The 24027-nt window shown below is 47.2% G+C and overlaps 9 protein-coding genes across 9 annotated transcripts, besides 32 other annotated features; all 9 read right to left on the reverse strand.

Moving 5' to 3' along the window:
• Nucleotides 1-4709: part of a sequence feature (heterozygous, Esmeraldo-like haplotype) that runs on past the window's edge.
• Tc00.1047053508837.120 (prohibitin, putative) lies at nt 76-894 on the reverse strand (the record flags this gene model as incomplete). Its single annotated transcript, XM_812914.1, has 1 exon — nt 76-894. One exon carries the CDS (start codon nt 892-894, stop codon nt 76-78), a length of 819 nt encoding a protein of 272 aa, XP_818007.1.
• Nucleotides 924-951: a microsatellite.
• Nucleotides 954-974: a microsatellite.
• Nucleotides 1119-1144: a microsatellite.
• Nucleotides 1234-1264: a microsatellite.
• Nucleotides 1313-1354: a microsatellite.
• Nucleotides 1593-1612: a microsatellite.
• Nucleotides 1893-1915: a microsatellite.
• On the reverse strand, nt 1958-3802 carry Tc00.1047053508837.130 (hypothetical protein, conserved; the record flags this gene model as incomplete). Its single annotated transcript, XM_812915.1, has 1 exon — nt 1958-3802. One exon carries the CDS (start codon nt 3800-3802, stop codon nt 1958-1960), a length of 1845 nt encoding a protein of 614 aa, XP_818008.1.
• Nucleotides 3913-3945: a microsatellite.
• Nucleotides 4134-4163: a microsatellite.
• Tc00.1047053508837.140 (U1 small nuclear ribonucleoprotein, putative) lies at nt 4215-5039 on the reverse strand (the record flags this gene model as incomplete). The annotated part of the gene is made up of 1 exon (XM_812916.1): nt 4215-5039. One exon carries the CDS (start codon nt 5037-5039, stop codon nt 4215-4217), a length of 825 nt encoding a protein of 274 aa, XP_818009.1.
• Nucleotides 4710-5185: a sequence feature (areas merged during assembly that could not be assigned to a particular haplotype. This can correspond to areas where the two haplotypes were merged or to regions with more than two copies in the genome that were merged during assembly.).
• Nucleotides 5143-5165: a microsatellite.
• Nucleotides 5186-5603: a sequence feature (heterozygous, non-Esmeraldo-like haplotype).
• Nucleotides 5203-5222: a microsatellite.
• Tc00.1047053508837.147 (kinesin, putative) lies at nt 5424-8444 on the reverse strand (the record flags this gene model as incomplete). The annotated part of the gene is made up of 1 exon (XM_812921.1): nt 5424-8444. One exon carries the CDS (start codon nt 8442-8444, stop codon nt 5424-5426), a length of 3021 nt encoding a protein of 1006 aa, XP_818014.1.
• Nucleotides 5604-5826: a sequence feature (haploid, non-Esmeraldo-like haplotype).
• Nucleotides 5827-9714: a sequence feature (heterozygous, Esmeraldo-like haplotype).
• Nucleotides 8630-8673: a sequence feature (A-rich).
• Tc00.1047053508837.154 (hypothetical protein, conserved) lies at nt 9099-9995 on the reverse strand (the record flags this gene model as incomplete). Its single annotated transcript, XM_812922.1, has 1 exon — nt 9099-9995. The coding sequence occupies one exon, from the start codon at nt 9993-9995 to the stop codon at nt 9099-9101; it is 897 nt and encodes a 298-aa protein (XP_818015.1).
• Nucleotides 9715-17235: a sequence feature (haploid, Esmeraldo-like haplotype).
• Nucleotides 10125-10150: a microsatellite.
• Nucleotides 10206-10225: a microsatellite.
• Tc00.1047053508837.160 (hypothetical protein, conserved) lies at nt 10345-12348 on the reverse strand (the record flags this gene model as incomplete). The annotated part of the gene is made up of 1 exon (XM_812917.1): nt 10345-12348. One exon carries the CDS (start codon nt 12346-12348, stop codon nt 10345-10347), a length of 2004 nt encoding a protein of 667 aa, XP_818010.1.
• Nucleotides 12677-12702: a microsatellite.
• Nucleotides 12888-12933: a sequence feature (GA-rich).
• Nucleotides 12968-16597, reverse strand: Tc00.1047053508837.170 (hypothetical protein, conserved; the record flags this gene model as incomplete). The annotated part of the gene is made up of 1 exon (XM_812918.1): nt 12968-16597. The coding sequence occupies one exon, from the start codon at nt 16595-16597 to the stop codon at nt 12968-12970; it is 3630 nt and encodes a 1209-aa protein (XP_818011.1).
• Nucleotides 16935-17011: a sequence feature (A-rich).
• Nucleotides 17032-17075: a microsatellite.
• Nucleotides 17155-21162, reverse strand: Tc00.1047053508837.180 (DNA polymerase I alpha catalytic subunit, putative; the record flags this gene model as incomplete). The annotated part of the gene is made up of 1 exon (XM_812919.1): nt 17155-21162. The coding sequence occupies one exon, from the start codon at nt 21160-21162 to the stop codon at nt 17155-17157; it is 4008 nt and encodes a 1335-aa protein (XP_818012.1).
• Nucleotides 17236-17369: a sequence feature (haploid, non-Esmeraldo-like haplotype).
• Nucleotides 17370-19261: a sequence feature (areas merged during assembly that could not be assigned to a particular haplotype. This can correspond to areas where the two haplotypes were merged or to regions with more than two copies in the genome that were merged during assembly.).
• Nucleotides 19262-19307: a sequence feature (areas merged during assembly that could not be assigned to a particular haplotype. This can correspond to areas where the two haplotypes were merged or to regions with more than two copies in the genome that were merged during assembly.).
• Nucleotides 19308-23122: a sequence feature (areas merged during assembly that could not be assigned to a particular haplotype. This can correspond to areas where the two haplotypes were merged or to regions with more than two copies in the genome that were merged during assembly.).
• Nucleotides 21214-21260: a sequence feature (A-rich).
• Tc00.1047053508837.189 (endoplasmic reticulum oxidoreductin, putative) lies at nt 21521-22852 on the reverse strand (the record flags this gene model as incomplete). Its single annotated transcript, XM_812923.1, has 1 exon — nt 21521-22852. One exon carries the CDS (start codon nt 22850-22852, stop codon nt 21521-21523), a length of 1332 nt encoding a protein of 443 aa, XP_818016.1.
• Nucleotides 23123-23208: a sequence feature (areas merged during assembly that could not be assigned to a particular haplotype. This can correspond to areas where the two haplotypes were merged or to regions with more than two copies in the genome that were merged during assembly.).
• Nucleotides 23209-24027: a sequence feature (areas merged during assembly that could not be assigned to a particular haplotype. This can correspond to areas where the two haplotypes were merged or to regions with more than two copies in the genome that were merged during assembly.).
• Nucleotides 23280-23324: a sequence feature (T-rich).

Consider the following 24027-nt stretch of genomic DNA (forward strand, 5'->3'; position numbering starts at 1 on the left):
CCTATGCTCCATTTCCTCATAATCCGGTGACGCGTCGCCAGCAAACGAGAGTTGTCACCTTTTCCAGGCCCACACTCAGCCACCCGAGTTCTTCATGTTAAACAGCAAATTGGCATCGGTTGGGACGAAAGTCACATTCTTCATCGGCACCAGCTGCGATGCGATGTCCACTACTGCCTCAATACGCCGCAGCTCCAGCAGGCCCTGGCCAGAACGTTTGATCGCATCCGAGATGAGACGCGCTGACTCGGCCTCGCCCTCCGCCCGCACAATAGCCGCCCGCTTTTTCTGTTCATTCTCCTGAACCACGTAACGGAAACGCTCCGCCTCCTGCTGAGCAACCTGCTTTTGCTCCACGGCAATCATGAACTCCTTGCCAAACTGAATGTCCACCAGTGAAAGATCCTCCAGGACAAGACCGAACTGTGCCACCTTCTCTTGCATCAGCTGATAGATGCGTGCAGAGACCGCGTCACGCTTCTGAATCAGTTCTTCCGCCTTGTACTCTGCCACAACTGCCTTCAAGATCTCATTGCTGATGGAAGGAAGAATACGTTCATCGTAGTCCATTCCAAAGGTACGATATATCTGCGGCAGTCGCTCAATTTGTGGGCGGAACAAGACACGTAGACGAATGTTTACCATTTGAAGGTCCTTTGTGCCCGTCATGGTCTGCAGCAACCGAGGCCGGACACGAACGTTAAACATCTTGATGTCATCCAGGCCCAAAATGCGAAATTGCATGCCTTCGCCGTAAACCGAATCTTTAAGACCAGTAATCTTATTGTAAAGGATGGCAGCCTCCCCGGGACGAACGACAAAGCAGCAGCTGTAAATGCCTACTGAAGCAGCCACCACACCAGTCATAAGGTGTCGAAGAAATTTCAAACTCATCGTGTGGCCCTCACCTGAGTTACTAACAAAAATAAATAAATAAATAAATAAATAAATTTATAATAATAATAATAATAATATGTTTATGCACTTAATTATCTAAATAATTTATGCTACGTGTAAATGTTTGCTTCAGACCCTGTCACCACCAGCAACAGCAGTAATTTTAATAAGAAAGAAGAAATAGAAACATCCAAGAAAGACACATGACAAAAGCAATGGCGATAATAATAATAATAATGATAATAATGCTCCTAAAAGCGCAATGGCAAGAAGAGCTAACAGCTGGTAATTAAGCGTCGTTCAACCACAGAAGGGTAATTCATTCATGCCTCCTCCTTTTTTTTTTTTTTTTTTTTTTTTTCTTCTTCCTCTTCTGCTTCTTCTTAGCACGGGCTCTCTGTCGTGCTGTTTATTGTTTGTTTTTTTTTTTTCTTTTTTTTTTCTTCTTTTCTTTTTTCCATTCATTTGTTGTTGTAAGTGTACGTGCACGGATGCGTAATTTTCCCCCTCCTTTTTTTTTTTTTTTTTTTCAACTAAACCACAGGGGGGGGGGGGGGGGAGAAAAGAGGAATATCGCTTTTCCTTTTTTTTGTTTTGTTTTGCGTGCGTCATCGCCCCTTTTACCCCCCTCCCTTCAATTTCCCACCACCTGTCATTTATGCCTCGTTTCATTGGACAGGGCTTTGGCCCGCATGTCTTCTTCTTCTTCTTCTTCCCGCCCGGTGACCATCCCCCCTCCCGTACACGATGTCGCCTCTCATTGAAAAACGCACGTCAATGCGGCGAACACACACGTGCACGTGACACACACATACACGCCCAAAGTGGCGGGGAAACTCTGCATGGTTGAAATATATGGCACGAGTCCCGTTAACAACAACAACAACGACAGCGATAAATGAGGTGGAGGAGAAAAAAAGTGGGGTGGCGGAAAAAGTATAGGGATCGTCCCTTTTTCATTGCATGTATGCATCTTGATTGGGCCAAGTCCAATGAAAAAAAAAAAAAAAAAAAAAAACTAATTCTTTTTTTTTTTTCTCTTGATTATTATTATTATTATTCACTTGTTCGCCTTCTTAAACGCCTCGACTACTTCAGCGCTCGTTTCCTCGTGTGGGGTTGCGAGCCATTCCCTCACTGTCTCGTCATGTACAAGGCCAATGGAGTGCAGCGAGGCAATGATGCGGCCAGTAAGTGGCGCCTGCCCGCGTGTTGACATTTCCACCAGGGACTGCACAACTTGAAGCGGCAGGACGGCGTTCTCGTCCGTCGCTGGGCGGGGTATTTTCTCCCAGAACTCCATCATTGTATCAAGCACCATCTCATCGGGCTCCCGCATCAAACCATACGCCGTGCACAACACGCGTGCCGTGTCATAATACACATCCGCAACGGTATTCTCGCCAGAAGTAATTCGAAGCATGTTGATAAAGCGCTCGCTAAACTTCGGCACGTCCTCCAAGATCCCTTCCTCAATGGCGGAGACCAACGCCATGGCAAAGCCGTCCAAAACCTCATCGTCTTCCAGGAAGAGTCCTACGATAAGAAAGCTGCTCGCCTCCCGCTGAGCTTCCTTCTTTGTGGTCATGCACGCCTCTCGTACGACCACTTCTGCCGCCGCCTTGCAAAGGGCATCTTCCGAGTCAAAATGCCGCTGGCAGTGACGGAACTCATTCATCCATTCCGGAATAAAGTCGTTGGAGCACTCGGCAACCCACTCCTGAAAGAGGGACCGGACACGTGCCTCAAAATTCACCGGTTCAACGGCCCGCGCAACGGTAGCATCCCGTGGCGACTGAGGCGACTTGACGACGTTGCTCCAACTGCGACCACCCGCCTCTCCCATCGACGTCTTCGCTGCTGCGGCAGCTGCTGCTTGCTGTGAGGCCGGATCAGAAACGGAATCTTGCCTTCCCTTCTTGCTTCCACTGGACGATGCATTCATCGAGGAGCGTGTGGCAACCACTTTGTCCGTCACCCGTGTGGGTTCCCGCTGCGTCTGAGAGGAAGTTTTTGGTGCCGCTGTTGCCCGTCGCTCCCAGTTAAATTTACTGCGAAGTTCAATGAGGTCGAGCATCTTAAAACGAATACGTGGGGGATAAACCTCCTTCTGGTCCTTCAATTTTTCCAGAAGCTCAAAGTACCCGTTCAGCCTCACACGCAGCTCAGGCACGGCGTCAAGACTCTCGCCAATGGTTAAAAAGAGTTCTGTAAGGAACTCAATGTCTTCGCTTGTGGGGTATCCTCCCCTTTCTGCCTCCTGCATGATGGTTTGAATAATGTTCATCATTGTGTTGCAAGAAAGGACTTTGTGCATAAACAATTCTCCAATAAATTTCATGTTCGCTCGCTTGCGCCGCATGAAGGTGGTGCGCCGCAGCTCCATCTCCTCCTCCGTGAGCCCCTCCATCGACGGCATCTTCCGCCTGCTCAGAAACTCCTCCTGTGCAATGCTGACTACGGCATTACGCAGCTTGGAGTATTTCTTGCCCTCCGCCTTTTGTTTGGCGGCGGTGAGTCCTACTTCAAACTCCGCCAGCTTGTAACAGACACCCGCGTATGACTTACTACACTCCGGCTCATCCAATGCCTTCTTGAAGATAATCCTCACCGCTATGTTTAGTGTCTCCTTCGTGGAAAAAATTACCTCCGTCTGGAGCTTCGCCACCATGTCGTCAAAATTCGCCGTGCTCAGTTTATTGAGTGAGCCCTGCACCAGCCGCTCCACCCACTCCTCCGTCGTCTTCGCCGAGCCCCGAGCAACCCACGCGTTGGCGCCTCGCACAAGTTTCGTCTGCGTCATTTTCTTCCGCCGACACGCCTCTTCAAGAGAAAAGCCCGGGTACGGCGCATCTTTGTACATAGACCGCACCTCAAGTATCTGCTGAATGGAATAGACGTGCATGTTTTCCCCCTCCCCTCTTCTTTCCCCTCCAAGCACACGGACACACACACACACAAAAAAAAAAGAAAAAAACACGCGGGGAAAGCAAGAAAATTCAAAGATAAACACTTTAAAAATAAAAATAAAAATAAATGAATAAAAATTATAGTTGAGATTCGCTTCGGCCCCAACCAATTACGCACGTTCACCTTCAGCTGCACCATGTTGAGTGAGAAAAAGAGCAGAAGTAGAAAAAAAAAGGGTTACACGCTACACCCACCAACAACCCCGCTCACACAAAGTCTTCGGCGTAGGAATACGGGCCGATATACATGTACACATGCACAAACACAGACAGAGAGAGAGAGAGAGAGAGAGAGAGCGGGGGAAAGGGTACGAGAAAAAAACACCAACAAAAAAAGAAGAGGGGGATTCACGTAAGATTCATAATGTCGTCAAGAAAGGCATCGACCTCGTCACGAGTATCAGAGACCGGGATGGGCAAACTTCTTCCCGCTGCGACGGCTGGCGGACACTTGACGCTTCCCTCCATACGCTGACGTTTGTCGCTACACAACGACGATGACCCTTCAATTTGACGCTTCGCCTCCGCAAGGCGCTTCGGCAAAAAGTCGCGATCCAGCCGCCCACGCTCCATTTCCATCACTACAGCGTGTCCATGTAGTCGACGCTTGCGGCTGTGTGCAACCGCCTTTCGGGCCTCCGCCTCCAAGCCAAACTGGACAAAGCCATACCTGCGGCTCTTCCCATTGTGGTCGCAGATGAGGCGTACGCTCACCACCCGGCCGAATTGCTCCCCAAACAAACGTATGTCCTCCTCTAAAGACTTGGGATGCAGACTAGAGACCACCACGGTGCTCCGGGGATCTGTGCGGATGTTGATGTCAGTGTATGGGTTGCGGCGTTCCATCTCGAGCATCATTTTATGCTTCCAGACGTCCTGTTTGCTCTTTGCTCCATCCCCTTCCGGTGGCTCCGTCTTCGTCATAGTTGGCGGTGAGGCGGAGGAGCAGAAGGATGACATGTGCTCTTTTTCAGCACTCACAATCTCCAGAGCTCGCTTATAAAAGGAATGAACAGGGGCATTGGCGATAGGCTCAGGGCGGCGACGACACTTCGGAATAAACGGTGGAGGCGGTCTGCTCTGAAAGAATGTCATCTTCCACAACATATGTTCCTCCACACGTCGCTTAAGAGCCTCCTTGCGTGCAACATCGTCCTCGCTCGGGGCCTGCATGACCTACAAACCTCAGGTCAACAAAAATTTAAAAAAAAAAAGATGGCGATTACTACAGAAGCACATCCACGTGTTGTATTAAAAAACAGAAGAAAAAGAGAAAAATAATAATAATAATAATAATAAAACTATTTTGCATCGGGTTTTAATAAATAAATAATTGAATAATAATAATAATAATAAGAGAAAGAAATAAACGCCTTTAAATCCGCCTGTCTTCTGTCTATAGATACACTTATTTATATAGGCAAATACAAATAATATATAGATGTCTCTACTCGACTGTCAAGTACCTGGGCACACCATTATATCTAACTCATATGCATACATATATAATAGAAAGAGAGAGAGTTTAAGTAAAAAAAAAAAAAACAGGAATTGGCATTATTCGGTCTCCCTTCTATCGGAAGACAAAGGCATGCTCTTCAATGAAGTGCCATCACACGACTCAGCGTTCGTGGCAGATTTCATCCTTTTTGGCATCACTTTCGGCATCCCTCGTAGTTCAACGTGGCAGTAAAGCGTGTTCGTTGCATTCACTACAAGACCCTCAGTAAAAAAGTGTAGCCACATGGCGGAGGCGCGGAATATGTCTAGTTTTACAAGATTCCGTAACTCCCCCGGCGTCAATCGAAGTCCCGAGTGTCGAGAACGCTTGCCACGGCTCGTAATTTGTCCCTCCGCCTCAATAAACACCGGCGGTGGGATATGCCACTCGGCACAAAATGCCCTCTTCTTCTCGCTGAGCGCATCCCACTTCGCCTCCGTCTCTGACTGTATCATCATTGGCTCGCCAAAAGTGGGTTTCACTCCTGTGAGCTGACTGATGCCTAGTACCCACGTCTCGAATTCGGCCACAGTATCGCAAGCAAAATCTGTGATCTTCGTCTTGTTCTCCTGCTGGAACACAACACCCCAGCTTGTATAATACAAACTCGATCCAGTGGACGCACAGGGTCGCCCCAGGAGTATTTGCCTGACGCTGCGCAACGGAATCCGGTCCTCACGTCCCAGCATCCCTGCCACAGACCAGGAGAGCTGCTCATTACCCGCTTTCCCATCCACATACAGAAGCCGGCGGTGTGGCGAGCCGCCTCTCGAGTACTTCATCACCTTCCCGCCCATCTTCACAAAAGAGTAAATGTCTTCCAGCAGCTCCGCCGTATCAAACCGCGTACCACGACACTTCTTTCCTGCATCACTGCCCTCCACAGATTGGGATTTCCAGTACTGGTGCGGTCGAGGTACTGAGTCGTCATTGAAAACTGGGTGGCTCCCAAGTGCCATTGGGTCGCCGTGCCGATGTTCTTCTTCAGGCTTAAGTGATGTCCCCACCGTGTTGCCCGCCATGTCGCACACCACGTGGCGCAACCAATCGTAATTGCTCTGTGGCTGTGGTGCGGCTCCCCACTGCCATTGATGCCGCTGTTCCTGCCTGGCCAGTTCCCCGGAAAGTCGCTGGGTTTCGCACATCAAACGACACAAGTCATCGCGTAGAGTGGCAGACTGAACTGCACATGCGGCAAACTCGGAGAGTCGTGCCCATGATTCTTCCCCTTGGTTTAATAGGTGAGCCTCTCTCGGCTCCAGAGCTGTTGAATCGGCGGCGACAAGATCTACCGCAGCATCGTCAGCACACATTAGCTTCTCCTCCAAAGCACGCAGTATGTGCCCCGCCTCCTCCAGACATTCGGCAATCTTCTGATGCTTCTTCTGCATTCCACAGCGCATAACTCGGGCGTCCTCAACCTGAGCTAAAGACATATTCACTTCATCCATCAACGCCCGTTCCTCAGCGTCTCCCTGACCCTCTGTTTGCGTTGAAAAATTTTCAATCTGAGTACACACACTATTCCACCTCTTTTTCCAATCTGTAACTATTTCTTTCCGCAGCAACCGCCTTTCCGCCTCCATCTGTTGCTGCTCCACCAAGCTCTGATTTTTTCCGCTGGCACTTGCCTTGAAGGCCTCGCACATCATACTCGCCGCCATTCTGCGGATCTCACATTCGGGCCTCCTCAAGTGAAAAGCCGGGTCATACAACACATTGTATTGATCATCAGCCACAAGTGGAATAATTTGCGGGGCAGTAAACATGTGTATTTCGCCCGCAATGTGCACATCGGCAATTAACGCTTCGTATTTCCGAAGCAAAGACAAATATTCGCAGACCATATCGTTTTCATCGGATCCACCACTGCGTGGATCTGGCTTCATCGCCTTCACCTTGTCGGCAAAGTACAGGGAGGAAAGTGTCTCGTCCACAGTTAGGGTGGTGGGACTCACATTGACGATAAGAACAACGCGTGCACTTGCCGTTGCAAAGGAGTCGCGAAGGACAGTTGTCAGTTTCGAGTCGCGATACGGAATGTGTCTTGAACCCTCATGCAGACTGTGCACAACATTCCCAAGCGCACTGAGAGACGCATTGATCCTTTTCAACTCGTCAAATCCATCGCCTTTTACGTTGGCGTTGCGCACCTTCTCGCTGCCCGCCAAGTCAACAAGTGAGAGTTTACTGTGCATCACTGGGGAATATTCCTCGCCAAAAAGTTGCTGAGAAGCCGTTGGAAACATCGGATTTGAATGCATCCGTGGTGCTTTTCCTTCCAATTGGGCGAGCTGAGCCGCCTCCCTCATAGATATGTACTTTAAGAGATCTAATGGTTGGGCACTGCCGGATGTGATGGGTTGCTGAAAGACTTCGATGGTAAAGACTGCATGCGAACGAGATGAGGTGTCATTGGCGGATGTCATCCGTTGCATCCGCCTTGCCGTCGCCCTCTGAAACACCCTCAGGCCATCCTCAAGACAGCAGATGGAAACATATGTCAACTTTCCAAAGCGAACCACATCTCTCACAAGAGACATTTGAACAGCAGTGGGTTGTTGCTCGTCAGAGAGCAGGTCTCGTACCTCATCAAGGTAAATCTCCACAGCGGAAAGGCCAACAACAATGTGGAATTTGTTTCTGTTAATCTCTGCGTGGTGCAGAATGTCTTGCAGGGCACGCAACAAAATACCCGTGTCGCTGGTGATGATATCATCCCCTACAGAACTTTTTTTCACCCTACCGAGAACCGTGTGCGTCTTTCCACTGCCCGTTTGACCATATGTAAGAATAGTCGCGTTGGTGCCACGGAGCACGTCATCCACCACGTCCATTGCAAGCTCGTCGTAGATCTCCTCCTGGAGTGTATCCTCGTCAAAGACAGCATCGTAGGAAAAGAAGAAGGTCCGACTGTCTATCGCTGGCCGTCCATCCCACACACGAAGAGTCGTGTCAGAATACCGCGAGCAAGCCATTGGCTCGTAGCGTTCGGATCTTTGAAGAGCATTCACCGTGTCATCCAACTTTGGCCGGACCCGCACGCCCACAGTCACACGATTAAAACCAGGCGGCATGCCTCACCTTTTCTCCAGAGGGGAAAGGGATGAAAGGCCTATACAATATTACAACCGTGCAGCTGGAGGAACTCCCTGAAGCAACGTGCCCCAAACTTACGCGAGTGGGAAATCCTCCTCTTCGCCCTTCTCTCTCTCTCCTTTTTCTATTGCTCCAGACGAGTGACTCACACCCTCACCCCTCCAACAAAAAGAAAAAACAGCAGAAGAAACAGGAAAAAAAAAAAAAGGAGTGTATGCCATCTCACCCCTCCTCCTCCAGTAGATAAAAGGAAAAGAATCCACAATTCACCTGCGCAGCCGGAAGCACATGCCCCGCCGTGTGATGTGAAGACTGATGGATAATAATAATAACAAAAAATGAGGCTAACAAAACGCACACAAGAAAATACAAACAATTTCCCTGGTCCCGCAGACCCAGCGCCCTATGCACCACTGCGACATATCCAACGGAAATAAACTCACCACGAATGGGAAGCAAGCGTACATACTAGAGGAAATCCCTCTTCTTCTCTCACTAATTCCCCAGTACTACTGGAATGGCGGCGCTGCGTGATGGAAGAGCTAGGGAAAAAAACACGGGAAAGAAGAAAGCGAGAATCATTAAGCATCCACTTTACTCTCCCATATATATATATATATATACGCTAGCGACTATAGCGTGAAGATTATGCCCTCCTCCATGAGTGCCTCAATGGCAGGCTTGATAAGCATTCTAACAGTGCCTTCCACTTTGCTGTTCGCCCCGGGCACCGTACCAAAGTTTGAAACCACACGGAATTTTTTGAGTGGATCACCAAATAACTGCAGTTTCATCATTCGACGCTTCACTATCACCTTCTTTTCCAAAATATCCGCAAATGACGGGACACTGTTACGTGCCGGAGAGGAGGATTTCAGGACACCGTCAGTGGCTCCATCTGCATCCAGCAAGGGTAAAGACGCCTCTGTTGTTTCAAGCGCACCTGGTGGTCGCATTCCTCGACGGCCACCGCCAGCAAGAAGAGCCCCGTAACCGAGACAAGTATTCGTGCCAGAAGAACGCACAGAGCGCGATGGACGCCGAACATTATTTTTAACAACCCTCGGTTTCACCTCTGTGTGAAAAATCAATGAAGAATTCTGCTCCCACTGCGGATTCTCTTCTAGTTCATGAAAGATTTCAATGGAGACCATTCCATCAATCTGAATGTCCCGCAATGTCATCTCAAAGGGGCAAAAAAAGGGAAGTGCAAAATTTGCATCGGCCTCCTCCGCGCTCGCCCCGACAGTGTCCAAGTTAATCTCTAATCCTCGCAGCCGCATCGAAAAGTCGCCATGGTAGTGGACCTTCACCATGATGGCGGTGTGCTCCACAGAAAGCTCACGAATTCCATTCAAGGAAATTTCCGGCGGAATGCACCCCAAGTTTAGCTCGTCCACACTAACAACGCCACGAATTTGCGCGTTCTTTCCACCCGACATGGCCTTGCGGATGGCCCTCTCAATGGAGATCCGAATCACTTCTTTGCTCTCCGTCGGCCATGTCTTGGGCCACTCCCATTGCAGCATTTCACTCCCAACTCTGTGTGTGCATTTGTGTGTGTGTGTGTGCAGAGGGGGGCGGGCAAGCAAAAAATTCGGTCGGGATGTAGGCAGAAAAGCAAAAAAAAAATGGCAGCAAAAGTGTTGGAAAACAGGAAAAAAAAAAAGAAAAAAAAAAGAAACGACGCAATAAAGAACAAGAAATAAATCCAAACTTCCGCCGGCTTCCTCATCCTCCTCTCTCTCTCTCTCTCTCTTATTCTCTTTTTTTTTTTCCTCAACACTCCTCAAAAGCCCTATAATTCAAGAAGCCATTCACATATGCGCACACAGAAGTATTGTATATATATATATAAACTTGGGGAAATAAAAGCAATTAAACGAGCCGCTCTCCGGGTGTGCGGCCAAAAGGGACGACGCTGCCATGCATGCTGCCCACATCCAAAGCTTCTTTTCCCTTAAACTTCGTGTGCTGTCCAAAACGGCGCAACACCATGTCACGAGGTCGAAGCTTCCACTCGGTACGCAACTGACGAAGTTCGTTTGGCGGTACTTGTAATATGGGAATATCTTCATCGTATAAAGAGGCGTCATCGTCAGACTCACATTTTGCATGTACGATAGCGCTGAAGGCATTCAAGGACGGTGAGTCCCCAAAAGTCTCAATGCAAAACCCGAGACAAATGCTGGTGTCCTTGTTGGGTGGCAGCTTTAGAAGAGAGAATAGCCTCACAATTTCCTCCGTCATGGCAATTGACCCATTTGGCGGCGTGGCGTACGCATTGGCCAGCAGCAAGGAGTTCAGCATCCGTGTTGTGAGAGGCTTGCCCAAACCCACAAGCTTCTTCAACATACTAAATCCCGAAGCCACCGCCCCCAAATGGCCGCACAGCTCAAGAAACTGATCGTAAATCAGGACAATGTAGTCAACACTACTTCCCACCTCTTCAAGACGAAGTAACATCTTCTCGCAGCGCTCCAGCATCGCTACACGCGGTTCCTCGCAATGAGCACATGACTGAATAAAAAGAAGTGTCATCTCTGGAGTGGGATTTATATTCATGTGAATAAAATGCTGGTCGTAAACGGCAAGTGCCAATTCTCCATCCCGCTGCAACGCGCAGTGCATAAACGCCAAAGTAAAGAGAACAAAATCCGGTGTAAGACCACGCGGGGTTAACTGTGAAAACACATCCATAATGTAATCGCCAAAGTCAGTAACTCCGCGAAGGGCGTAAACCAACCAGTAAAAGCATTCCAAAGAGAGAAGGATACCAGCCGTATCTGCAAAACTCTGTGCCTCCAGCACAAGTGTCGGTTTCTCCAGGGCGCAGCACATACGCATGTACGACAAAACAGACGCCGTTGAACGTGGAAGTTGGTAAAAATCAAAGAGAGCCCAAAGCTCAAGGCCGCGTTGCTCAAATTTCTTCCGCTCCAACTGTAGCTGTTGCTCAGTGCCGCCTTCCGTTTCCTCCCTCTTAGATATGCTTTCGGCACCCATCGCACACAAGAGCATGGCCTTATCTAACATGGTTGCACGCGGCCGCAAGTTCCGCGTGATGACTTCCTCCATAATCGAGATGCCCTCATCCACACGAGAAGCCGCAACACAGAGCGTCAGGACGGCATCAAAAAAGTACGTGTTAAGGGTAAAGGAACCGGGAGATTCTGCCTCCATCTCGCGCGCCCGAAGCGTATACACTTCCCATCCCTCCTCCCACTTGCCGCTTGCGGCTGCACAGAGCACCATCTCCGCGTGTGTCTCCACGCCCACCTCCACTGGAGGGATATTTGTTACAATCAAACGCTCAAACATCTCGGCAGCACACTGAAAGCTCGCGTGTCGTTCCCACTCCTCCAACATCTCAATCTGTTGGCGCTGAAAGCGGATAAGGGCAGCGCAACTTTTGTCAGGTAGTGGCACACGCTGATACAAAAAGTCCGTCAGAAGACGACCCGGTGTTGGGAGCATACGTGCATGACGGACGAGCTTGTCAATGTCAAGAATGTGCATGTCGCGCTTAAAGTAACCGTAGCGGGCGTAGCGAAGATTCTTCGCAAGGGCCGTCTGATTGTAGATATGCTTCATGTGTGGTCTGTCCGGGTCAACCCACACACGATGTGCCTTTTCAAAGCCGGGCTCGCCGCCGTAGAGCCCCATTGCCGCGTTGGTTAGTGCCGGGCGGTGCAACTCCTTGTATGCGGGGCTGCGGATGTGTTCTTCCATCGCCCGCCGCTCAGCAGCGGTGTCGTCAAGCCACAACGCCGTGTCGGCTGCGTGATCTTCCCTCTCATCATGGTGCTCTGCCGCGTAACGACGCGCCGCATCCACCGCCATCGCGGCGAAGCAGCAACGAAGGCCGGAGTAGAAAAACATCGCCAACGAAAAGCTGCAGACCGCAAGAAAAAGGCAGAAAAAAAAAGAAAAAGAAAAAATGAGAGTCTTTTGCAACACACCCACAGATATATATATATATATATCGAGAGAGAGAGAGAGGGAGAGATACACATGCTTGGATAAGTGTGCTCATAAATGAAAGTAGACGGAGAAGAAAATTCACATCTGTATGTGTCAGTTTTATTGCTGCCCTCCCTCCATATCTCTCTGTCTCTTTCCTCCCACGTGTACAGGCATACCCACACACTCACACACACCGCAGTGGACAGTGGTAAGTGGCCTCAACATAAAATTGTCCCCCGGCCTGTTTTTTTTTTTTTTTTTTTTTTGTTTATAATAAGAAAAAATCTCATTTTTTTTTTTGTGTGTGTTTCTTATTTTTTTACATAAAACACCAACAAAAAAACAAACAGAGAAACAAAGGCCAAAATGGAAAAAACGACAAATGTCCAAAAGAGGGAGGGGAAAGTCCACACCGTCACAAATGAACAATCACGTCCACGTCCACGCACATAAACAAGAGAGAAACAACCAAAGAGAAAAAAAATAAAAGAAAGAAAAAAACACAATCCACAAATAAAAATACATCGATGACAACTCAACTCCCCGGTCTACTTTCAGTCAAGGAAGGGAGCGTTAACGTGATTCCTTTTTCACGTGCCTCTTCTGCCAGTTTTCTCGCCAAGGCGCGCAGACGCTTCAATTCCGCCCGTTGCATCGCAAGCTCGCGTTTCGTCTCCTCTTGTTGCAAGGATGCGCCACACTTTTCCGTCTGTCGCCAGGCACCCGCCTTCTCAGCCAACCGTCGTGCCTCCTTCCGCAAGTCGTTGATCTCCCTGATGAGAATGACGTTCTCTGTGGTGATACGATTCTTGTCGGTGCGATTGTTCTCCGCGTCCTTGTTCACCTTGTTCTTCAGCCCTGCAAGGTTCCGCTCAAGGTGATCGCGCTCACGATTGTACTCCCGCACCTCATCTGCGGCTGTGCGAGAGGCAAGTGTCTTGTTCGCGGCAACCGCCTTGGTGGAGGTGTACTTGTCAAAAAGCATCTTGGCAAACTCCTTCAGTTTGCGCGGATTCGTCTCCTCCCGAAGACACGAGAGCTCCGTCCACAGGCGCGAGAGGTACTCCGAAAAGCCCCGCATAATTTCCGCAAGCTTATCGAGCTCCTTTTGCTGCCCTGCCTTCTTATGCCGCAGGTTGCGGATCTGCAGCACAAGATGTTCGTTGCTGTGTGTGTAATTATCAGCCTCTTTTCCCATCTCCGACAGACGACTTTTCGCCTGCCGTATTTCCTCGTCGCGTGGATCAATCTGTAACTTTAGTTCCTTGATTTTATACTCCAGCACAAACTTGAACTTCTCCAGCTCTTGGTTTTTCTTCTTGAGGTCAAGCACACGCCGCTCCTTCTCGGCAATCGTCTCTCCACGGTCTTTAAACTCCTGTGTGAGGGCCCCAATGTCACGCTTTGCCGCCTCAATCTGCGACTCCAATGTAGACTGTTGCCGGAGCTTCTCCCGCACATCCGCCTTAACCGCCTCCAGTTCGGCCCTTATGATGTTCTCTCGCGATAGAAGCAAATCGTTGTTGGCCTGCAAGGTGGCAACCTCCTCTTCCTGCTCCTTGCGACGTTTCTCGACGTCCTCCTTCAGCAAAGTGACCTCCACGTCTGTTTCATCTTCAATCAAAGCGCAATAGTTCTCGGTACGTTTCGTATCCTCATCCCGTTCCATCAAAAGTTGATGATTTTCTTCTTCCAGCTCTTTTAACACCTTTCGCTGTCTCTCATTGTCCTCCGCACGCTTCTTTGCGGCAACCTCACGAACCTCGGCAAGGTGGGCGTCTTGCTCATGTTGAAGTTCGTCAATCAGTTGTCTCAGTCTGTCAGCGCGGTCTCGTAGGGATTGAATCTTGAGACTGTAGTCCTCCTTTGTGCGTTTTAAAGCCTCCTTTTCCTTCGTCTCCATCTCTGCCATAAAATCTGTAAATTGAATGGCTTGTTCGTTTTTATCCGCCTTAAGTGCCTCGTATTGTGCGAGGCGACGCGCCTGCTCGTCGGCATACTCCTGCTCCAGTTTCAGCAATTGTTCCTCGTGAACTCTGTCGCGCTTAATCTGCTGTTGCTGCATCCGTTGCTTCAGCTCATTCACTTCTGCTTCAAGTGCTGAGACCGTCTTTGTGGACGCCTCCAAGTCGCTATTTGCCATGAATAGTTCACGTGAATATTCCACCTCCTTGTGCGGCCCTCGGTATGGGGCGACGACGTCCCAGAAGATCACGGCACCGTCCTCACCCACGCTGACAACTAGCGATTCGTCAAACGTCAAAGCAAGACGTGTTACAATACCGGAGTGCGCATTGTGTGATTCAATCATAATTTCCCCCCCATTTTCCCGCTCCCTTTCCATGCCAGAAAGTTTCTCACCAAGGTACGTATTGAATACACGCACTGTACCATCCTCGGCGCCGCCAATAAGTAGTTTCAGCCTGGGGCTGATGACCATCGAGTACAATGAGGCGTTTTGCAAGTCGTACTCGGCAACAGGCTGCAATTTTGTACGATCAAATTGACGCAGTTTTTGATCATTGCCGGCAGTCCATACGGTGCCTACATCAGCCAGACCGCAGTTATACGTCATGGCTTTGAGTACATTGTCGTTGACCTTATGAAAATCGCAGAGATTAAACTCATGGACAGCGCCGTCAAGCCCCACAGAGACCAACCTCGTGTCATCTGGAGGGACAAAAAAAATGGTTTTCACCTTTCCACTGTGCCCGCGCAAGTGGCCCAGCAGCTCACATGTGTATGTATAGTATACATGAATTGTTGTAGCGTGTGCCGCCGCAAAGAATTGGCCGCCCGTGCTGAAACGGCACTCCATACAAGAGCGAATTCCAATGTTTTTAAATTCTCTAACATCGTTGTGAAATAAATTCATCATGCGAAGCCCATCCGTGAGCCCCACCAAAAGATGAAGCCCTGATGGATGCATGGCGATACTGTGGATATCGGACGAAAAACGTTTACGAAACTCCACAACCCCTGTGATAAGGTTCCACAAAAAGATGCAGCGATCACGACCAGCAGTCACCGCATGTGGACGCTGCACGGAGACATCCACCGCAATAACGGCCCCGGAATGGAATGGTTGGCCAATAGGTTCAAATACCCGTTCGTCAGACTTGAAAAAGTCGGCATTGGGGAGGTTGATAGAGTACAACTGTTTCGTGCTGGTCATAAAGGAAACATACTCCTCCGCAGGTGGGGGTGAGAGTGCAAGAGAAAGGATCACCGGAATCAATTCACTCGGCGGCCCCATGTTTTCTGCATCATTGTTGAATTTAAAAGTTCGCACCTTGCGGTACATCTCCTTATTGTCTGTTCGTTCAAAAATATAAATGAGGCCCAGGTCACCACCGCATATAAATCCTTTGCTATACGCTATGAGCGTATTGATAGAAACCCCATCTGATGGAGACATTGGAAGCGGGTATTTGTATTCATTATTTTCCATGAGAATGAGATCACCATTCTCCGTGGAGAGAATGAGACGGTTCTCTGTCGGGATCCAAATATGGGACATGTAATTTGTCACGGGCTCCCGCAGCCCACCCGAGGCGCGACGCAGTTGATTATCCCGCAACAAAAGAAATCTCACAATACCATGACCAGAGACACAAACAAGAGAGAAGTCGTTTGGGCAAATACTGCACTGATTAAGCAGACGCTTATCTCGAGAGGCGAGCTCATTTTCATCAAGCACGGCACAGGTGGCCATTATCTTTGCCCGTTCAACATTCCAATAAACGAGATTCCACTCGGGATAACCACCAAGCGAAATGAGATGCCGCCCATCCAAAGAGAAACCAAGTGAGATGTACTCTGTGGAGCCAAGGTCAGGCACTTGTAGAACTTTCTTCCGCCTGAGCTTTGGATTTCCACTCGGATCGCATACATAGATGACAATGCAGGGAAACTTGGAGCTCTCCGCAACAGCCAACAGCCGGTGATTGTAAGATATCGCCAGAGCTGTTACCGACTGGCAAGTCGGTGTGCAAGAAATCAACTGTTGTGTGCCAAGCTGCGTGTCCAAAATGACAAGACTCTTTCCAGACACCCAGACGACATTTGTGTCATCGAGGTATTGAAATCCGTCCTTCACCTTTTCGCACACGCCAAAGACGTGGCGGCGATCTATCATGCGCGGTGGGGCTGGAGGGGACGGCATTTTCTAATCTTGTCCTTTTAGGATGGTTGTGTTTGTGTGTGTTTTTGTGTATTTATCCGGTTCTCTTGTTCCCCCCTCACTCTATCGAATCTCACCCTTCTCCCACTTCGTGTTTTTTTTTCTTCTTCTTTTTCGTTTTCTCCTGTGTTGGTGTGCTGCTCGTTCCTTCCACCTGCCAACTTAGTTTCAAAGGTACTACACAAGAACAAAAGCAAGAAAAATGCATAGAGAATAAAAATGACAACTCATCCCTTTGAAAATCAAGAATGCCACTCAAAAGAAAAGAAAAAAAAACACGATAAATAGGCACGGACCACAGCATAAAGGGTATGCCCACAAAAAAAAAAAAAAAGAGAGAACTTAAGATTAAATAAAAGAAAAAAAAAGCCACCAAATAAAGAAAAAAAAAAACAAGGTTTTATCACCACAACAACCTTTCTCTCTCTTTCTCTCTCTCTTTCTCTCTCTCTCTCTCTCTGTGTGTGTATTTGGAATATATCCATGCCTCTATGGACTTTCTATAAAAATATCAACTTCATATTCTATGCTAGTTCCCCTTATATTGAGACAAATAAATTTCCAACGTTGAGAAACAAATGATCCATTCTCCTGTAAAAACTATCCGCGCAAAAAAACAAATGATCCACAGGCTCCACGTCCACAGCACGGGCAGCTCCAGAGAGTGTGTACAATTTTTGATCCGTGCCAAGGCAACGCAAAGCAAGATTGCGGTGGGCGGCTTTAATTGCCGGAGAGCATCCAGGAGCATGCGGAACGTCAAACAAAGCTCTAAAATATGTAAACTGTGCTCGCACCGCCCGTACCGCCGCGGCATTACCGCCTGATATGTAAAACTGCTGTATTATCTTGTGACACATCTGAGTCAGACAGTTTGCGAGGTATGTAACAGAAAGAGATTGGCCACAGTTGACGCAATTGTACAGTTCAAAGGGTTCATTTGGAAAGGAAGTCTTGGAAGCACTAAACATGTCATTGATGTACTTGTGTGGATCGATGGGAACAACCTGATGGCACCGCGTACATTGAACCTGAAGAGGCACTGCGGTGGGGAAGCACTCGGAGAGATCGCGGCTCTTGAATAGTGAGCAATGTGAAAAGTCGTCCACAATGAGCGTCTCCTGAATTTCCCGTTCAGTTCGCACATGACACGCAACCCCCATGGCTTCACTCAACTGCTCCGGAGAAAACCCTTGAATGTGTTCACACAACCGCATCACAGGAGGGTACAACTGCGATGACAAATACCACTCCACATCGATTCGGATTCCCTTGGTTCTTCGTACCTCATCCACGTGATACGCCTTGTCATTAAGATGTTCGCCCTCGCAAATAACATAAGGGATAAGGTCTCCAACACGAACATTTTCTTTTCTTTGTTTCATACGAAGCGCAACCGCAGCGTGGGGAAACGCAGTCCCACGGTAAGACTCAGGCTCTTTTGTTAAGCTCTTGGAAATGACAAAATCCTCAAGTCCGTAATAATTTCCAGCACGCACATGGTCGGAAACAGTTTTCATGTGGGTCATCACGTAGTCTAGGATATCTTCACCTGCCTCGGCATTCAACACTCTGCTAAGCACAGCCTCGGAGACCTTTTGAGAGAGAGGACACCAATCCCTACGAACCATATCCAAACCTTTTACTTCTTTCTTGTACGTTTTGCCATCATTTTGCCAATCCACAACACTTAATGCCGCATATTTTTTCTTTTTAAGGAGAAGCATAGCCCTAAAAACGCCATCAATGTCCAATTCCAGGCTTTGGTATCGTTGATTAACTTTATTCTTTATTTCAAAACCAAGTTCACGCACTTTCCTGATGTCGTCTTTGATACCGGTTTGGATCATGACAGAATCCGTGTCACCGTAAATAACACGCAACAATGGCGAAATTTGTGGAATCAACTCAACTGTATTCTGTAAGGCAATACGACCTTGCCGCGTGACAAGTTCGGCAAGAGGCTGAGCATAGAAGCGGGAGTGTTCAAAACCAAGACAGCCATACATACTGTTAGCGGTTAATTTAAGAGACCTCTGACGAATCTCCAAGGTAGCAAGATTGTTTGGATCCTTCTCCGTCTTCATCAAACGTTTAATTTCTCGTCTACTCTCCACAAGCCCTCGAATGACCTTCGGTAAGACACATTTGTGTGAGCACGGAGACGGTAAACCCGCAGCCGCACAAGAGGTGCAAATTAGCCTCTCAGGTGGAGGAATCTCGGCAGATACCGTGTTCTCATCCCGTTCAATTGTAGTATAGCAGATATTAAACTCCTGAATAAGAGAGGGATAAAGCGAATTAAAGTCAAGAAGAAGAATATAATCCGAGTAAAGTCCACTTTTGGGCTCCAATACCATACCACCCTGATACTTCGTTTTGCGTTTGGTTTCATCCTCCAGATCCTGTCGCCCCCTTTTCCCATCAAATCTTTTCTTATCTGGCGTCACAAATTTAAGATCATGAAACGCGTGCAAAAGAAGATACTCAATTCTTTCAGAACGCGCCCCATACAAAGTTCGGCTCCATAAATTGCCTGCCAATGTAGTTAACCGTTTGGTAAGTGGAATCGCGTCCAGAAAGGCTACCACACGCACAGAAAGTACCGCACAATTAAGAAGTTGTAAAAGAACGTGAAAAAGGTCTTTGGAAGATTTCATAATATCATTCCCAAGAACAGTTAATCCAGGTTCAAATGAACCACGGCCATCTGTAATACCTGCAACTCCCATCTGAGTAGCCAAAGATTCCAGTTTGTAGTTTGTACTCTTGTAGTATTCCCTAGAAAGAAGGTATGTGTCAACAACAAGACGACCAATACACGCCTCTTTTTCATTCGACAGATTAGAATTCCCATTTTGTGAACGTGGAAAACGTTTGATATCAAGACGTCCAATCGTCGACCACCGAGGTATATTCAGTTCATGATAGCGATTCAAAAGAATATCAATCGTGTACCCAATGAAATTGTGCCCAACTACAATGTCAGGGTCCAAATTCCCCAAGGTTGACGCCATCCATGTGAGTAAAGCTCTTTCATTTCCAAAATTCTTTACACCAGGTAAACCTTTTGACTGACAATAAGCCTCCAAATTTAACGGTAAAGCCGCAACCGATGAAATTTGTCTGATTCCTGTAAAGCATTCCGAAACTTCTGTCTTCATGCCCGAATCAATGTTAACATCACGATAAACAGCAATCGATGCAGCCACAACCTCATTTGTTACACCCTTGCTGTCCAACTGAGTATGCAGTTGTATACTTGCAAGTGTGAAGAGTGGCGAGGGTCTCGCTGTATCGTCAACCTTGATGTTTTTCGGGGAATCCACCACAAATTCCAATTCACAATGGGATAAACGTTCTGTTGCAGGAAAAAAGTTCTCCATGGAAAGATATGAAGGCCCCATAAGCTTCTTCTTTATCAAGAAAAGCTCAATTAACGAACGGGATGCACCCATAACAGCTCGAATGTGCTTAAATTCCCCCATAATAGGAAAGCCTGGATATTTACCTGGAAAACGAAGCTTTGCCCAACGATTCTTCTCACGCCTTATACCAGGTTCTTCAAAGGCATAATATCTTTCCACAAACCTTATCCGTCGCTCTCCTATACCATGTTTTTGACACACGTCGTTTATCTCCTTGATAATTTCCGTATCAGATGACCCCTCACGAGGAAGTAGAAATGTACACCGGTAAACGTTTTTGACACGAACACAACAAGAAGAAAAACTGACTTTTTCTCTTTTTTTCTCATAAAACTTACCAAAAAGAAATATAGTACCAGGTTCCGATAAAGTATGGGGCTGTTCTTTCGCATCAAACCAATAAAACACTCCACTAGATGGGTACCCCTTATTGGCGTTATCGGAGCTCTGCTTCAATTTACTTAGTGCCTGCGTCGGAAGTTCAGTGACGATGTTTAGATCCCCTGAAAATGGATCTTTAACAACGTAATTGGCTTCACTCCCATGTCCATTTTGCTTCTTGTTTACAACAGCTTGCCGTGCAACCGATTTCTTTTCGTAAGAAAAAATCTCATCGTTGAGACTTACCAAAGGAACGCTTGGCGTCGTTTCTACTGATTTTGATGCGCCTGTATTCTTTGTCGTCAACAACGAAGATATAAGTTCGTCAGCGGTGACACCCTCTTCCTCCTCTCCACTCTCCAATGCATCATCCTGTAGGAACTTGGTGACGTCTATTCCAATCTCATCCTCCTCATCCGCAACAGCCCCCCGATACTTTTTCAGGAGATTCTCCATGTCAGACGTACTTATAGACTGGGTCAGCTTCTTTTGTTGTATATGAGCAGCTTTGGAAAAGACTGTTGACTTCTTACTCTTCTTGGGTTTCCGTTTCCTTGCGTCCTGTGGTAGCACCAAGGCCCTACCATCTGTGATGTTGGCATCATCTTCATCCGAGTCGATCATCGCCTCCTCCTTTAATCTTTGCCACTGTTCTTCCTCCGTCTCGGAAAAAAGAGAGACCATTGCCGCTGTCTCTCTTTTTTGATCCTTCGTGCGACAACTTTCCCATGGCTCCATTTGTAGCTGAAAAGAACTTTAAAAAATCTCCAAAAAAACACAAACAATTGGAAAAAAAAAAAAAAAAGAGAGAGGGAAAAGGAAAAAAATAAAAGAAACCAACCAGGACGCTTATGGAAGAAAGAAAAAAAGGCATCATAAATGTTTTGCAAAAACACGCATAAACCACTCCAACAATACATCCTCAAGTCTCAAACTCCCTTTTTTTTATTACTATTTACACATATAATATGTTAAAAGACCCATGGTTTTACCCTCTTGGTGTTCTTCCCCAGAAAAAATGCAGAAATTAAATGTAACACCTATTCCCAAAAGGAAAAAAAAAGTAAAAAACAACCTGTATCCCAAGAGCTACCAGCTACTTTTGCGCAGCCTCCATGCGTCGACAAACATCTTTCAGTACATGAAAATTTTCCACTGAAATCGCTAGCTGTCGAGCCAGATTGATGAGCGAGACCTTCTCTCCTCTACTAAGTCCCAATATCCTGTCTTCAGAAATCATAACAATCTTCAGTGCCGTAGCAATACCCATGGTTTGAAGCTTTCCCCACACACGGCACTTCTCACAAGTTACACAATCCATCAAGGTTGTTATATTATACGTCATTCGCTTCATTTGTGGGATGAGTTGTTTTGCCTTTGCTGATTCCAAAAATTTTGCCTCGTTAAAAGTGGTAGAGCACAATAAATGGGTATTGAAAAGCTCCCGAAGTTCTTTGTGCAGAAAGGTATCTTCTGACGTAGGTGTCCCATCTGTTCCAGAGTTAAATGCATTAAGATCGGATAGGAAAACGAGCCTGGTCTTTGTAAGTGCACGAAGAACAAATTGATAAAGGACATAGAGATTATTGATAAATTCCGTATTATTTACGATCCGCCTATACATCCCACAGTTGGGGAAATAGGATACACTGGGATTCCTCAAAACTCCAAACTCTTTTAAGGGGGACGTTCCATCCTTGTCCTTGTGGAAAAAGGCGGCCACATGCATTGTAATAGAAGTGTGTAACCCACTGATAAGACTTTTAAAAACTTTTTCTTCCTTACATTGTGTTTCAGCCTTTAGCCCGTTCTCCTCAACCACCTCTGTCATGCAGTTTTCTTTATAAATAGCCTGCCACACTCGGGAGGCCATTGGTCCAGAATATCCTGTATTTCCTTCGGGATTTTGATAAAGGTCCACATAAGTCGCAGTGGAATCAGCATCCCTCCAGACGCCCCATTTATCAACATTAAGAGGATCTGGCTTTCCATAGAAAACACGAGAATCAACAACAGAGGGATCACTCATATCGTGAGAATATTTGAGAGCTTCCGGAACTTCATTTGCATCACATGAACAAACCTGGCAGTTATTTTCTTCGCTCGTGCACAGAAGTTGAACCGCCCAGTAGGGGCAAGGCTTCTCCAAATTCACCTTAAAGAAGCGAAAAAAAGGTCGACTTGTTATGTTGTTTAAAAGTTGAGCAATATCCTTAGTGCCTTTGCTGATATCGTCTAATGAGCAACAGCAAAAGCTTTCCTCTAGGTCATGATCATCATGATTCTCAGGATCATCCAAATTTGAGGTAGAATTATATACAAAACTCCCATTCCGAGCCCTTTCTGCCATCTCCATAACACCAGGTAACAACACGTAGCATAGTGCGCCCAAGAGAACGGGCAAAAATAAAGAGGTGCTCACTCGCATCACCTCCAAAGACAAAAAAAAAGACTACTTTTCTTGCTGTATCAACTTGAAAAAATAAAGATAGCAACAAAAATATAAATATTGAGGAAAAAAAAGAGGACGGGGCACAGTGAAAGAGCGTGCGCGTAAACGTTTCCATGGCGAATAAGCGATGGCGAAAATAAAATTTAAAAAAGTAAAAGAAAGACGCCGGAAAAAAAAAAACAACAAACCCGAACATTTCCCGGGGGAACGCCGGCACCACCCGAAGCCCGGACCGCCCAAAGGAAAACCGAAACCACAAGCGCAAATAAAACGAGGAAATCAAGAAGGACGCTTCCGCGGCGGACCGCCGTTCGACGACCGCCGCCGCCGCCCGCTCCTCCCCTTCTTTTTTTTCCCTTATTCCTGCATTCCCGCCCTTTTGGGCAACCCTTCTGCTGCCTGATTTCTTCTTCTTGCTCTTTTTTTTTTTTTTTTTTAGTGTTTTTTTGAAAATGACTTTTCGATTTTTTTTTCCCTTGGCAAAGCGCGTGTTTCACCCGAAAGGAAGGAGCGACGGTCGCTTGCGCACTGCCGATTTCGAAGCGTTCGTTCGCCGGCCTTTTCGTGAAAGGGTTATGGCCCACGCCTACGGTCCTCCAAGGAAAAAGCACGATGCGCTGGATCGCGGGAAGGTGCGCCAGGAATCCTTGAAGCAATACCGAGCCTTCAACGCCGCGCACGCACCATTACAAGCGTTAAGACGTGAGGTTAGGAGGGAGTTTCCGCTCAAGGGCAAAGCCGCATTTTTACCAAGGCGTTAGGCCGTCCTTTTGATTAAAAATGTGGTTTTGGGGGCGTGTTATTTTGCTCGTACGATGCATTTTTTTTCTTCTCAGTGCTATTATTTCTTTAGAAGGAAACATATATCTGATGGGAAGATCCTCTTTGTGCACGTGTGTATGTGTGTGTTTTATTTTGAATGTTTATTTTCTTTTTCTTGCTGACTTTTTCTTTGTTGCTGTTGTTTCTCTTTGTTTTGGGATGCTTAGGGAAGAGCATTTTGTGTATGGGAAACTCCACATCCACATTGACGGCTTCTTGATATTACTGAAAGATGGCGACTTTGTACCACAATCGTCGTAGTCCTTTTTTACGACAATGGACTTGATAAACAATGTTCTAATGCCCTTGCTTACCACACCTAATCGTAT

Source organism: Trypanosoma cruzi, genomic scaffold (assembly GCF_000209065.1).
Source record: "Trypanosoma cruzi strain CL Brener 1047053517073 genomic scaffold, whole genome shotgun sequence".
Lineage (NCBI taxonomy): Eukaryota > Euglenozoa > Kinetoplastea > Trypanosomatida > Trypanosomatidae > Trypanosoma > Trypanosoma cruzi.